The sequence below is a fragment of the Mustela nivalis genome, assembly GCF_964662115.1.
Source record: "Mustela nivalis genome assembly, chromosome: X".
Lineage (NCBI taxonomy): Eukaryota > Metazoa > Chordata > Mammalia > Carnivora > Mustelidae > Mustela > Mustela nivalis.
Window position 1 is genome coordinate 87,459,849 of NC_139040.1, and position 14,549 is coordinate 87,474,397.

The 14,549-nt window shown below is 36.7% G+C and overlaps 1 protein-coding gene across 8 annotated transcripts in view; it reads left to right on the plus strand.

The window, feature by feature from the left end:
• WNK3 (WNK lysine deficient protein kinase 3) overlaps positions 1–14,549 on the plus strand; it is a 158,045-nt gene that overhangs the window by 103,336 nt on the left and 40,160 nt on the right. For all 8 annotated transcript variants that reach the window (XM_082717470.1, XM_082717475.1, XM_082717473.1 and 5 more), the window contains one exon: positions 8,980–9,127. In XM_082717470.1, the coding sequence (XP_082573596.1) occupies positions 8,980–9,127 (148 nt within the window). The remainder of the gene's footprint in view (positions 1–8,979; positions 9,128–14,549) is intronic.

A 14,549-nucleotide genomic window follows, 5' to 3' on the forward strand; every position in this document is an offset into this window, starting at 1 on the left:
AGTGATGTTGAATATCTTTTTATGTGTCTGCTGGCCATCTGGATGTCTTTGGAGAAATGGCTGTTCATTTCTTCTACCCTAATTGGGTTGTTTGTTTTTTGAGTGTTGAGTTTTACAAGTTCTTTATATTTGGGTACTAACCCTTTATCGAATGTGTCATTTGCAAATGTCTGATCCCATTCAGTAAGTTGTCTTTCAGTATTTTTGATTATTTCCTTCACTATAGAGAAACTTTTTATTTGGGTGTAGTTCTAGTAGTTTATTTTTGCTTTTGTTTCCCTTGTCTCAGGAGACATATCTAAAAATAAGTTGCTAGGGCCGAGGTCAGAGAAGTTATTGCCTTCTAGGCTTTTTATGATTTCAGGTCTCCCATTTAGGTCTTTCATCCATTTTTAATTTATTCTTGTGTATGGTGTAAGAAAATGGTCCAGTTTCATTGTTTTGCATGTTGTTGTCCAGTTTTGCCAACATTTGTTGAATATAATTTTTTTTTCCTACTGGATGTTCTTTCCTGCTTTATCAGAGATTAATTGACCATATAGTTGTGAGTTTATTTCTGAAATTCTGTTCTGTTCTACTGAACTATATGTCTGTTTTTGTGCCAGTACTGTTTTGGTCACTACAGCTTTCTAATATAATGTGAAGTCCAGAGTTGTGATGCCACCAGCTTTGCTTTTCTTTTTCAAGATTGCTTTGCCTATTCAGGGTCTTTTGTGATTTCATACTAATTTTAGGACCATTTGTTCTAGTTCTTTGAAAAAAAAGTTAGTATTTTGACAGATTGCATTTAATCTATAGATTGCTTTTTATAGTATAGACATTTGACAGTATTTGTTCTAATCTATCAGTGTGGAATGTCTTTCCATTTCTTTGTGTCATCTTTAATTTCTTTCATCACTGTTTTATAGTTTTTAGAGTACAGATCTTTTACCTCTTTGGTTAGGTTTATTCCTATGTATCTTACTATTTTTGGTACAATTGTAAATGAGATTGGTTTCCTAATTTCTCTTTCTACTGCTACATTATTGGTGTATAGAAATGGAACAGGTATCTGAGGTGCATGGGTGGCTCATTCGGTTAAGTGTAACTCTTGATTTCCGCTCAGGTCATGATCTCAGGGACCAGGGATTGAGCCGCACGTTGAGCATGCTTAAGATCCTCTCTCTCGGGACACCTGGGTGGCTCAGTTGGTTAAGCGGCTGCCTTCGGCTCAGGTCATGATCCCAGCGTCCTGGGATCGAGTCCCACATCGGGCTCCTTGCTCCGCAGGGAGCCTGCTTCTCCCTCTGACTCTTCCTTCCACTCTGTCTGCCTGTGCTCGCTCTCACTCACTCTCTCTCTGACAAATAAATAAATAAAATCTTAAAAAAAAAAAAAAAAAAAAAAAAAAAAAAAAAAAGATCCTCTCTCTCTCTGCCTCTGTCCCTCCCCCGCTCATACGCTGGCTCTCTCTTTCTCTCTAAAATAAATAAATCTTTAAAGAAGAAAAAAATGCAACACATATCTGTATATTGATTTTGTATCCTGCAACTTTACTGATTTCTTTATCAGTTCTGGCAGTTTTGTGATAGAGTCATTTGGGTTTTCTATATACAGTATCACATCATCTGCAAATAGTGAAAGTTTTACTTCTTCCTACCAATTTGGATGCCTTTTATTTTTTTGTTATTGTTTGATTTCTGTGGCTTGACTTTTAGTACTATCTTGAATAAAAGTGGAAGAGTAGACATCCTTGACTTGTTGTGGACTTTAGTGGAACACTCTCAGTTCTTCCTCATTAAGTATGATGTTACCTCTGTGTTTTACGTAGATGGCCTTTATTATGTTGAGATATGTTTCCTCTATACCTATTTCATTGAAGGTTTTCATTATAAATGGATGTTATACTATGTCAGATGCTTTTTCGGCATCTATTGAAATGATCAAATGGTTCTTATTCTTTCTCTTATTGATGTGATGTAATGTGTTGATAGATTTACAAATATTAAACCACCCTTAAAATCTAGGAGTAAATCCCACTTGATTGTGGTGAATGATTTTTTAAAATGTACTGTTAGATTCTATTTCCTAGTGTTTTTGTTGAGGATTTTTGTGTCTATATTCATCAAGGTTAAAGGATATTGGCCTGTGGTTCTCTTTTTTTAGTGGTATCTTTATCTGGTTTTGGTATCAGGGTAATGCTAATCTCATAGAATGGACTTGGAAATTTTTTTTCCTTTTCTATTTTTTGGAACATCTTAAGAAGAATAGATATTAACACTTCCTTAAATGTTTGATAGAATTCACCTGTGAAACCAACTGGACTTTTATTTGTTGGGAGTTTTTGATTACTGACTCAATTTCTTTGCTGGTTATTGGTCTGTCCAAATTTTCTATTTGTTCCAGTTTCAGTTTTGGGAGTTGATATGATTCTGTGAATTGATTCATTCCTTCTAGGTTGTCCAGCTTGTTGCACAGAGTTTTTCATAATATTCTCCTATAGTTGTTCATATTTCTGTGGTGTTGATTATTTCTCCTCTCTCATTTGTGGTTTTATTTATTTGGGTTCTTTCTCTTCTTTTTGCTAAGTCTAGCTAGAGGTTTATCAATTGTATTAATTTTTTTCATAAAGCCAGCCCTTCCTTTCACTGGGTCTGTTCTATTTGTGTTTTGTTTTTGTTTTTGTTTTTTTTTAGTTTCTATATTGTTTATTTCTGCTCTAATCTTTATCTTTCCTTCTGCTGGTTTAAGGTTTTGTTTTTTTTTCCTAGCTCCTTTAGATGCAAGGTCAGGTTGTTTATTTGAGAGTTTTCTTGCTTTTTGAGGTACGCCTATATTATTGTTATAAACTTCTGTGTTAGAACAGCTTTTGCTGGGCGCCTGGGTGGCTCAGTCAGTGAAGCATCTGCCTTCAGCTCAGGTCATGATCCCAAGGTCCTGGGATCAAGTCCTGCATCGGGCTCCCTGCTCAGCGGCGTGTCTGCGTCTCCCTCTGCCTCTGTACCTCCCCACCTTCTGCTTGTGCTCTCTCTTTCTCATGCTCTCTCTCTCAAATGAAAAAATAAAATATTTTTAAAAAAACAGCTTTTGTTGCAACTCCGAGGTTTTGGACCATTGTATTCTCATTTTCATTTGTTTCCATGTACTTTTTTTTTTTAAAGATTTTTATTTATTTACTTGATAGACAGAGAGAGATCACAAGTAGGCAGAGAGGCAGGCAGAGAGAGAGGGGGAAGCAAGCTCCCCGCCGAGCAGAGAGCCCGATGCGGGGCTCGATCCCAGGACCCTGAGATCATGACCTGAGCTGAAGGCAGAGGCTTAAACCACTAAGCCACCCAGGCACCCCTGTACTTTTTTTTTCTAAAGATTTTTTTTAAAATTTATTTGACAGAGAGAGATCACAAGTAGGCAGAGAGGCAGGCAGAGAGAGAGAGAGAGGAGGAAGCAGGCTCCCTGCTGAGCAGAGAGCCTGATGCGGGACTCGATCCCAGGATCCTGAGATCATGACCTGAGCCGAAGGCAGCGTCTTAACCCACTGAGCCACCCAGGCGCCCTCCATGTACTTTTTAAATTGCTTCTTTTGTTTCCTGGTTGAGCCATTCATTGACTAGTTGCGTGTTGTTTAACCTGCATATATTTTTGGTCTTTCTAGATTTTTTCTTGTGGTTGACATCTGGTTTTATAGCATTGTGGTCAGAAAAGATGCATGGTATGACTTCATTCTTCTTGAATTTATTGTGGCTTGTTTTGAGAGCTAGTATGTGATCTATTCTGTAGGTTGTTCAGTGTGCACTTGAAAAGAATATGTATTCTGCTGTGTTAGGGTGGAATGTTCTGAATGTATGTGTTAATTAAATCCATCTGTTCCAGTGTGTCATTCAAAGCCATTGTTCCTTGCTGATTTTTTAAAAAAGATTTTATTTATTTATTTGAGAGATTGAGAGTGAGAGAGAAAATGCATGAGCAGTGGGGGGGGGGGCAGAGTGAGAGGGAGAAGCAGACTCCCTACTGAGCAAGGAGCCCTCCTCAGGGTTCTATGCTAGTATTGTGAAATCATGACCTGAGCTAAAGGCAAATGCTTAACTGCCTGAGCCTCCTAGGAGACCCATTTTCTATTTAGTTGATCAGACCATTGATCTTAAGTGGGGTGTTAAAGTACCCAACTATTGTATGATTATTGATTATTTATATTTGTTATTAACTCTTTGCCTTTTTTTGCTCATATGTTGGGTGCCTAGATATTTACAATTATTGTATTTTCTGATTGGCTGTCCCCTTCATGATTATATGTTGTCCTCCTTTTTCTCTTGTTAGTCTTTGTTTTAAAGTCTGTTTTCAATGATATCAGTATTGCTCCTCCATCTTTCTGTTGATAGCCATTTTCATTATAGAGGTTTCTCTACTCCCTCATTTTCAATCTTTTGGTGTCTTTAGGTCGAAATTGAGTCTCTTGTAGGCTGCATATAGGTAGGTCTTATTTTTTTTTATCCATTCTGTCTCCCTGTGACTTTTGATTGCAGCATTTAGTCCATTTACCTTCATAGTAATTATTAAAAATGTATTGTCATTTTATTTTTTGTTTTGTGGTTGTTTCTGAAGATTTTTGCTGACCCTTTATTGTTTTTATCTCTTTCATTATTTGATTTTCCTTATTGATATATTTAGTTTTTTCTTTCTGTTCTTTATGTATTTATTAGTGGTTTTTGATATATGGTTACCGTTAGGTCTGTGTGTGATGACTTCTGCAGGTCTTAGTCTATATTAATTTGATGGTCGTTTAAGTTTTGACCCATTCTTTACTCTTCTCTCCACATTTTAGTAATATTTTGTTATATTTCACAAATTTATGTATTTTACATGTTTTCCATTTATTTTTTAATGTCTTGACTGAATTTTTACAGAAATATTAATTTTTACTTCTTTAGTTTCCTAGCTTTCTACTTTCACTTTTGGTCTTTCCTCTACTCAGAGTCCCCTTTAATATTTTTTACATAGCTGGTTTAGTCATCACGAACTCCTTTAGTTTTTATTTCTCCTATTCTGAATGGTAGCCTTGCTGTATAGAGTATTCTTTTTTTTTTTTAAAGATTTTTAATTTATTTATTTGACAGAGAGAGATCACAAGTAGGCAGAGAGGCAGGCAGAGAGAGAGCGGAGGAAGCAGGCTGCTTGCTGAGCAGAGAGCCTGATGCGGGACTCGATCCCAGGACCCTGAGATCATGACCTGAGCTGAAGGCAGCGGCTTAACCCACTGAGCCACCCAGGCGCCCCTGTATAGAGTATTCTTGGCTGCAGATTTTCCTCATTCAGTACTTTGAACTTATCATGCCACTCCCCTCTGGCTTGCAAAGCTTCTGCTGAAAAATCTGCTATCCTTTTATGTTTCTCTTTTATGTTACTATCTTCTTTTGCCTGCTGCTTTTAAAATTTTTTTTAAAAGATTTTATTTATTCATTTGATAGAAAGAGGGAAGGAAAGAGAGCAGAAGCTGCTGCAGAAGGAGATAGGGAAGCAGGCATCTGATGTGGGGTTTAGTCCGAGGACCCTGGGATCATGGCTTGAGCTCTGAAGGCAGATGCTTAACCGACTTGAGCCCCCCAGATGCCCCTTAAATTTTTTTCTTTATCACTATTTTTTTTGCCAGTTTAATTACAATATATCTTGGTATGGATCTCCTTTTGTTGATTTTATTGGGGGTTCTCATGCCTCCTGGATCTGGATATCTGTTACCTTCTCCAGATTAGGGAAGTTTTCAGCTATTATTTCTTCCAATAACTTTTCTACCCTGTTTTCTCTCTCTTATTCTAGGACTCCTATAATATGAATGTTACTACATTTGGTGGAGTCACTGTGTTCCCTATGTGTATTTTCATTTCTCAAAATTCTTTTTTCTCTCTTGTTCAACCTTGATGACATTCCATTGTTCTGGCTTCTAGATCACTAATTTGCTCCTCTACTTCTTCCATCCTTCTCTTCATTCCATCAAATATGCTTCTCATTTCACTTATTGAGCCCTTTATTTCAGCTATGTTATTCCTTATCTCTATGTTAAGGGTCTCACTGATGTCCTCCACTCTTTTTTCAAGTCCAGTGAGTATTTTTGTGATCATTACTTTAAATTCTCTATCAAGCACGTTAAGTATTTCTGTTTTGCTTAGATTTCTGGCTGTGGCCTTGTCCTGTTCTTTCTTTCTGGATAAATTTCTCTCTCTTCTCATTTTACCTACATTACTGTGCCTGTTTCTACGCTTTAGGAAAGTCAATCACATCTTCTATTCTTGAGGGTAATGGCCTTATGATGAAAAAATCCTGTAATGCCTTGCCCAGTAGTGTCCTTTGTTCCCTAGGGCCTTGAACTTACAGGAGTGTCTCCAATGTGTGCTGTGTATGCTCTTCTTTTGTCCTAGTCACTTTATCCTTCAGGCCATTTGTTTGCCAAGGCTCTATTTGTGTGTTGTGGGCAGTATTTGATCCCTTGCCTGAATGTGGCATGTTTTAGCTAGGTGTGCTCTGACCTGTTTGTGAAGTGAGACCTACACCCACACTATAACCTGTGCTCTGCAAAACTCCTAAGTGAGGAAGCATTGTGTGAACAGGGTTTTGGGTCCATCTTCTGGGGGAGGGAGTCCTCAACGTGGGATTGTGGCAATGGAGACTGGGAATGGGAGTTCCACTAGAATGTGGGAGAGGCATGGCTTGGTACAAGCATGTAAGCTTGGGGTTGTCATCATTGTGCTGGTTCCTGTCATGGCTCTGTGGTTCAGGGGAAAGAAATGGCACCACCTCGTTCTTTTCTTCCTGGAGGTTTCTCTCCATGAATGATGCCTCTCTGGGATGTGGTCTGAAATGAACAAATAACCTCCCTACCGTGTTCTCCAGATGCTCTTCAGATCACTGTTGCCACACTGTATACTCACAGGTTATTTGCCTGCCTACTCTGCACATGTAGCACATTGCCCTCTGGGGTGTATCCCAGCCAAGCCCAGTGACCTTTAAAACTCTAAGCTTATGCCTTGCTGGTTGCTGAAAGTCATAAAATTTGGCCCCTCTTGTTTTCCAAGGCAATTGCTATGGGGATTTGTTCCCATCCACTCCCCTGTGTATTAATCTGGTATCCCTTTTCTGTGGCTGCTGCTTCCTTCCCATCCCAGTGAGCACTCTCTGATTCTCTCCCCAAACATGTCTCCATACTTTCTATCTTCTTTTTTTATTAAGTTTTTATTTTTTTTTTCAGCGTAACAGTATTCATTGTTTTTGCACCACGCCCAGTGCTCTGTGCAATCCGTGCCCTCCCCAATACCCACCACCTGGTTCCCCCAACCTCCCACCCCTGCCCCTTCAAAACTCTCAGGTTGTTTTTCAGAGTCCATAGTCTCTCTTGGTTCACCTCCTCTTCCAATTTCCCTCAGCTCCCCCCTTCTCTTCATCTCCCCATGTCCTCCATGTTATTTGTTATGCTCCACAAATAAGTGAAACCATATGTTAATTGACTCTCTGCTTGACTTATTTCACTCAGCATTATCTCTTCCAGTCCCATCCATGTTGCTACAAAAGTTTGGTATTCATCCTTTCTGATAGAGGCATAATACTCCATAGTGTATATGGACCACATATTCCTTATCCATTCGTCCATTGAAGGGCATCTTGGTTCTTTCCACAGTTTGGCGACCGTGGCCATTGCTGCTATAAACATTGGGGTACAGATGGCCCTTCTTTTCACTACATCTGTATCTTTGGGGTAAATACCCAGTAGTTCAATTGCAGGGTCATAGGGAAGCTCTATTTTTAATTTCTTGAGGAATCTCCACACTGTTCTCCAAAGTGGCTGCACGAACTTGCATGCCCACCAACAGTGTAAGAGGGTTCCCCTTTCTCCACATCCTCTCCAACACATGTTGTTTCCTGTCTTGCTAATTTCATCAAGATCAAAAGCTTCTGCACAGCAAAGGAAACAGTCACGAAAACAAAGAGGCAACCCAAGGAATGGGAGAAGATATTTGCAAATGACAGTACAGACAAAAGGCTGATATCTAGGATCTATAAAGAACTCCTCAAACTCAACACACACAAAACAGATAGTTATATCAAAAAATGGGCAGAAGATATGAGCAGACACTTCTCCAATGAAGACATACAAATGGCTATCAGACACATGAAAAAATGTTCATCATCACTAGCCATCAGGGAGATTCAATTTAAAACCACATTGAGATACCACCTTATACCACTTTCTATCTTTTTCAGTGTGGCTGCTTCTGTACCTTTAATTGTGTAGTTGTTCTTCCAGTCTTCAGGTCAATTGCTGGTGTATTTTAGATGATTTGATAGTTATCTGGTTGTATTCATGGGATAGGCGAGCATAGGGTCCCCCTATTCCACCACCATCTTCCAATGAACCTTTACCACATTTTTTAAAATCTCATTTTCATTTTTTGTTCTTTCTTATACCCTGTTCATCTGTCTATGTCCTTTTGAGTTCAGTACATAAACAGGTATATTTCGAGTGAAAATTGTTTATTAGAAGATTTATTTGAACACATTAATAATATACCCAAAACAAACAAGATAAAATTGATCAAGAGCATCCTCTGATCAAAGGTTCCACAAAGATCCGTCAATGCCCTTGTTTTTCTTTTATTGCCACTACTGTCAGGTGATTGCCAAATAAATACATATTATCTCAGTTTTTTGTAACTTTGAATAATATCTTCATTGAGATATAATTCACATACCATTAAATTAAGCAGTTTAAAGTGTACATGTGCTTTTTGTATATTCTCAAACATTATGTTTCTTATTTATTTCCTTAAACTGATTATGTATTATTTTATAATTGGAATTTTTCTAGAATTTTACTGTCAGAATGGAATTATTCTAGATGTCATAGAATTTCAAATGTTAATTCTAATTTGGGTTAAATACTGGGCTTTGAGAATCATGGAATAATGTTTTCTTTGAGAAATTGAATATGACTTGCTTTCATTTTTTTTTAATAACTAGTTTGAATCCTGATGTGGCAGCTGTGAAAGAAAACATCAATACCTCCGATAATCCATGTGGAAATGGCAAACAAGATCGGATCAAACAAAGAAGACCTTCCTGCCCTCGACCAGAAAAGGGGACTAAATTCCAACTTACTGTCCTTCAGGTCAGTGTGTAAATATTATTTGGTTAAGTGTGTGTGTAGAGGTCTATGTTGACAGGTTGGGACCATGTTGCTTCAGACTTAAGTATAGAGCATTGCAGAATGCTAACATCTTTTTCATTAAAATTTTTTCTGATTACAATATTCTATACTAGGAAATATTGGCCAAATATTAGGAAGAAAATAAAAATCACATTTTACCACCTCTCAGAGATAGTTCCTATTAATGTTTTAGTTTTCATCTTTCTTTCCTATATGTATGTGTAGTATTTTACATTATTAAGGTTGTAATAGTACTAGTAATAGTAGCATATTTATTGTATTATTTTGTGGTAGAAACCCCAAATGTTATGCATTTGTTTTATCATTTAATCCTTCAGTACACCTGTATGATAGATGTTAGTATACTCATCTTTACAAATGAAGATGCTGAAGATTTGAAAGGTAAAGTAATTTGCCTGTGGTCATTGAATTAGCAAGTCATTGTTGGATCTGAATCCATTTCAGACTTTAAAGCTGGTATTCTAACCAATGTGATAAACATTTTGGATGGATGCTTAAACCTATATATATAATTTCATATTCTTCTTTTGCTGAACACACACACACACACAAACACACACACGTATATTAGTTGTATTAAATTTTTAATTTTAATTCTGGTAGAGTTAACATACAGTGTTATATTAATTTTAGGTGTACAATATAGTTACTTAACAGTTGTGTACATTACTTAGTGCTCATCATGATAAAGGTAATCTAATTCATATCATCTATCTCACCCATCCCCCATATACCTCCCTTGTGATAAACAGGGGAGGTTTTTTGATTACTGACTCAAGTTCTTTGCTGGTTATCTATTTCTTGGTTGTCTCTCTCCCTTTTTTTTTTCAATTTTTCATTTGTTCTTAAATACCGCATATGAGTAAAATGTTATGTTATTTGTCCTTGTTTCACTGACTTACTGTACTTAGCATTGCACTATCGAGTGCTATCCATTTTGCTACAAATGACAAGATTTCATTCTTTTTTGTGGCTGAATGATATTCCATTGTGTGTCTATCTATCTATCTATCTATATACACACCCCACATCTTCTTTATCCATTCTTCAGTTGATGGGCACTTGAGTTGCTTCCATATCTTGCTTATTGAGTGCTGCTATTAACATAGGATTATATATATCCCTTGGAATTAGTGTTTATGTATCCTTTATGTCCTTTATGTAAATAGCCAGTAGTATGATTGCTGGATCATGGGGTAGTTCTATTTTGAACTTTTTGAGGGACTTCCATAGTGTTTTCCATAGCGGCTATACCAGTTTGGATTCCAGGCAATAATGCATGAGGGTTCCTTTTTGCCACATCCTTGTCAATAACTATTTTTTTCTTGTGTTGTTGATTTTAGCTATTCCAACAAGCATGAGGTGGTAGCTCATTGTAGTTTTGATTTTCAGGTCTGTGATGACGAGCATTTTTCATGTGTCTGTTGGCCATCTGAATGTCTTCTTTGGAGAAATGTCTGTTTGTGTCTTCTGGCAACTTTGTAATTGGATTATTTGTTTTTGTTGTGTTGAGTTTTACAGATTCTTTATGCATTTTATATGCTAGCCCTTTATCAGATATGTAATTTGCAAATATCTTCTCCCATTCCATAGGTTGCCTTTAGTTCTTAATTGTTCCCTTTGCTGTTTAGGAGATTTTATTTTGATGTAGTCCCAGTAGATCATTTTTGCTTTCGTGTCCCTTTCTTCAGGAGATACAAGTAGAAAGAAGTTGCTAGTGCTGATACCAGGAAGTTACTGTTTGTATTCTCTTCTAGGATTTTTGCAGTTTTAGATCTTACATTTAGGTCTTTAATCCATTTTGAATTTATTTTTGTATATGGTATAAGAAAGTGGTGAAATTTTATTCTTTTGCATGTTGCTCTCCAGTTTTTCCAAAGCCATTTGTTGAAGAGACTGTCCTTTTACCATTGGATGTTGTTTCCTGCTTTGTTGAAGATTAATTGATCCTAAAGTTGTGGGTTTACTTCTAGATTTTCTATTATTGTTCATTGATTTATCTGTTTATTTTTATGCCAGCACCATAGTGCTAGCTCTAGATATCAGGTTATACGACTAAGCTGTATTAATCAAAAGGAAAAGGAAAAGAAAAGCTGGAGGCAACAGAACTCTAGATATCAGGTTATACGACTAAGCTGTATTAATCTGTATTAAGCTGTATTAATCAAAATATAGCTTAGTTGTATAACCTGATATCTAGATATCTAGAGTTCTGTTGCTTCCAGCTTTGCTTTTCCTTTTCCTTTTATTTTTTAAAGATTTATTTGTTCATTTTTTAGAGAGAAAGAGAGAGCATGCATGTGAATGGAGGGAAGGGCACAGGGAAAGGGAGAGAGAGAGGAAGAGAAGCAAATTGCCTGCTGAGCTTGGAGCCCTATGTGAGGCTCGATCTCACAGCCCTGAGCTCATGACCTGAGCTGAAATCAAGAGCCTGATGCTTAACTGACTGAGCCATCCAGGCACCCCTCCTTTTCCTTTTAAACATTGATTTTTGTGTGTATGTTCATCAGGGATATTGGCTTGGAGTTCTCTTTTCTAGTGGTGTCTTTATCTGGTTTTGTATCAGAGTAATGCTGGTGTCATAGAGTAAATTGGCAAATTTTCCATTCTTCTCTACTTTTTGTAATAGTGTGAGAAGAATAGGTATTAACTCTTCTTTAAATGTTTGGGAGAATTTGCTTGTGAAGGCATCTGGACCTGGACTTTTTTTGTTGGGAGTTTTTGATTACTGACTCAAGTTCTTTGTTGGTTATCTGTTCAAAGTTTCTATTCCCTTCTGTTTCAGTTTTGGTAGTTTATATATTTGTAGGAATTTATCCATTTCTTCTAGGTTTCCTAATTTCTAGCATATAATTTTTCATAATATTCTCTTATGATTCTTTCTATATGTGGTGTTGGTTATTTCTCTTTGCTCATTTGTGATTTTATTTGAGCCCTTCTTTTCTTGATAAGTGTTGGTAGAAGTTTATCAGTTTTATTCATTTTTTTCATAGAGCTAACCCTTCCTTTCACTGGTCTTTTCTATTTGTTTTGTTTTGTTTTGTTTTCCAGTTTCTGTATCATTTATTTCTGCTCTAATCTTTATCTTTCCTTCTGCTGGTTTAAGGTTTCGTTTGTTGGGGTTTTTTTGTTTTGTTTTTGTTTGTTTGTTTGTTTTTAGCTCCTTTAGCTGCAAGGTCAGGTTGATTATTTGAGAGTTTTCTTGCTTTTTGAGGTATTCCTAGATTGTTGTTACAAACTTCCATGTTAGAACAGCTTTTGCTGGGCACCTGGGTGGCTCAGTTAAGTATCTGCCTTCAGCTCAGGTCATGATCCCAGGATGCTGGGATCAAGTCCTGCATCAGGCTCTCTGCTCAGCGGGGCGTCTACTTCTCCCTCTGCCTCTGCACTTCCCTCCTTGTGCTTGTGCTCTCCCTCTCTTTCTCATGCTTGCTCTCTCTCTCTCTCTCTCTCTCTCAAATGAATAAATAAAATATTTTTAAAAAACAGCTTTTGTTGCATCCCAGAGGTTTTGGACGATTGTGTTCTCATTTTCATTTGTTTCCATTTCATTTGTTTCTTTTTTATTTCTTCTTTTGTTTCCTGGTTGAGCCATTCATTGACTAGTTGCGTGTTATTTAACCTGCATATATTTGTGGTCTTTCTAGGTTTTTTTTTTCTTGTGTCTGACTTCTGGTTTCATAGCGGTATGGTCAGAAAAGAGGCATGGTAGACTTCAATCTTCTTGAATTTATTGTGACTTGTTTTGTGAGCTAATATGTGATCTATTCTGTAGGTTGTTCAGTGTGCACTTGAAAAGACTGTGTATTCTCCTGTTTTAGGGTGGAATGTTCTGAATGTATGTGTTAAATCCATCTGTTCCAGTGTGTCATGCAAAGCCAGTGTTTCCTTGTTCATTTTCTGTTTGGATGATATGTCCGTTGATATAAGTAGGGTGTTTAATTCCCCTGCTATTATTGATTATTATTGATAAGTTCCTTTATGTTTGTTATTACTGTTTTAGGTATTTCACTGGTCCCATGTTAGGTTCATAAATATTTGTAGTTGTTACAGCTTCTTGTTGGATTGTCACCTTTATTGTTATGTCTTTTTTAATGTCTTCTTATATTTTTGGTTTAAGTGTCTAGTTTGATGTAAGTACTGCTATTCTGGCTTTCTTTTGACATCCATTTGCATGATAGATGTTTATCCACCCTGTCGCTTTCAATCTTCATAAGTCTTTAAGTGTAGAATTGATCTTTTGTAGGCAGCATATAGATGGAAATTGTATTCTTATACATTCTGTTACCCTATGTCTTTTCACTGGAGTATTTATTCCAGTTATTACACTGAAAGTAATTATCAATTACGTATCTATTAGATATGTACTTATTGCATTTTATTACTTGTTTATGGTTATTTCTGAAGATTTTCTCTCCCCCTTTCTTGTGTTTTTCTCTTTCATATATTGCTGATTTTTGAGTTTTATATTTAGATTTCTTTATCTTTGAATATTAGTGGTTTTGATATGTGATATTGGATATATGATAAATTTGATTTAGCATTTACTGCATATTGAAGTCTATGTTAGGTTGATGGTCATTTAAGTTTGAACCGATTCTTTACTCCTCTTCTCCCCATGTTTTAGGTATAGGTTAGTTCATGTTATATTTTTCTTGGTGAGTTCCTTAACTGTTTTTTTTTTCTGTACAGAAATACTCATTTTTACCACTTCTCTGTTTTCTGCACCTGTACTGTCACTTTTCCTCTTTTTTTACTTTTAAAGACTTATTTATTAATTTTTAAAATTTATTTATTTATTTATTTATTTACTTTGGAGAGAGAGCGAGCGAGCACACTTAACTAGGGGGAGGGGCAGAAGGAGAGGGAGAGAGAATCTCTAGCAGACTCCTTAGGGGCTTTATTTCACAACCCTGAGATCATAAGCTAAGCTGAAATCAAGGGTGGGACGCTCAACTGACTGATCCACCCAGGCAACCCATATGCTGTCACTTTTGCTTTCTCTTTTCTGCTCAGAGTTCTTATTAATATTTCTGCAGGGCTGGTTTAGTGATCATGAACTTGTTTAGTTTTTGTTTGTTAAACTCTATCTCTTATTTTACACAGAATGATAGCCTTGCTGTATAGAGTATTCTTGGCTTCAGATTCTTCCGTTCAGCTCTTTGAATAGATCATGCCACTCCCTTTTGGCTTGCAAAGTTTCTGTTGAAAAATCTCCTGCTAGCCTTATGGCTTTACCTTTGTAAGTTAAGGATTTATTTTGTCTTACTGCTTTTGAGATTTTTTTTTCTTTGTTACTCATTTTGCAAATTTAATTACAGTATGTCTTGGTATCAATCTGCTTTTGTTTATTCTTTTGGGG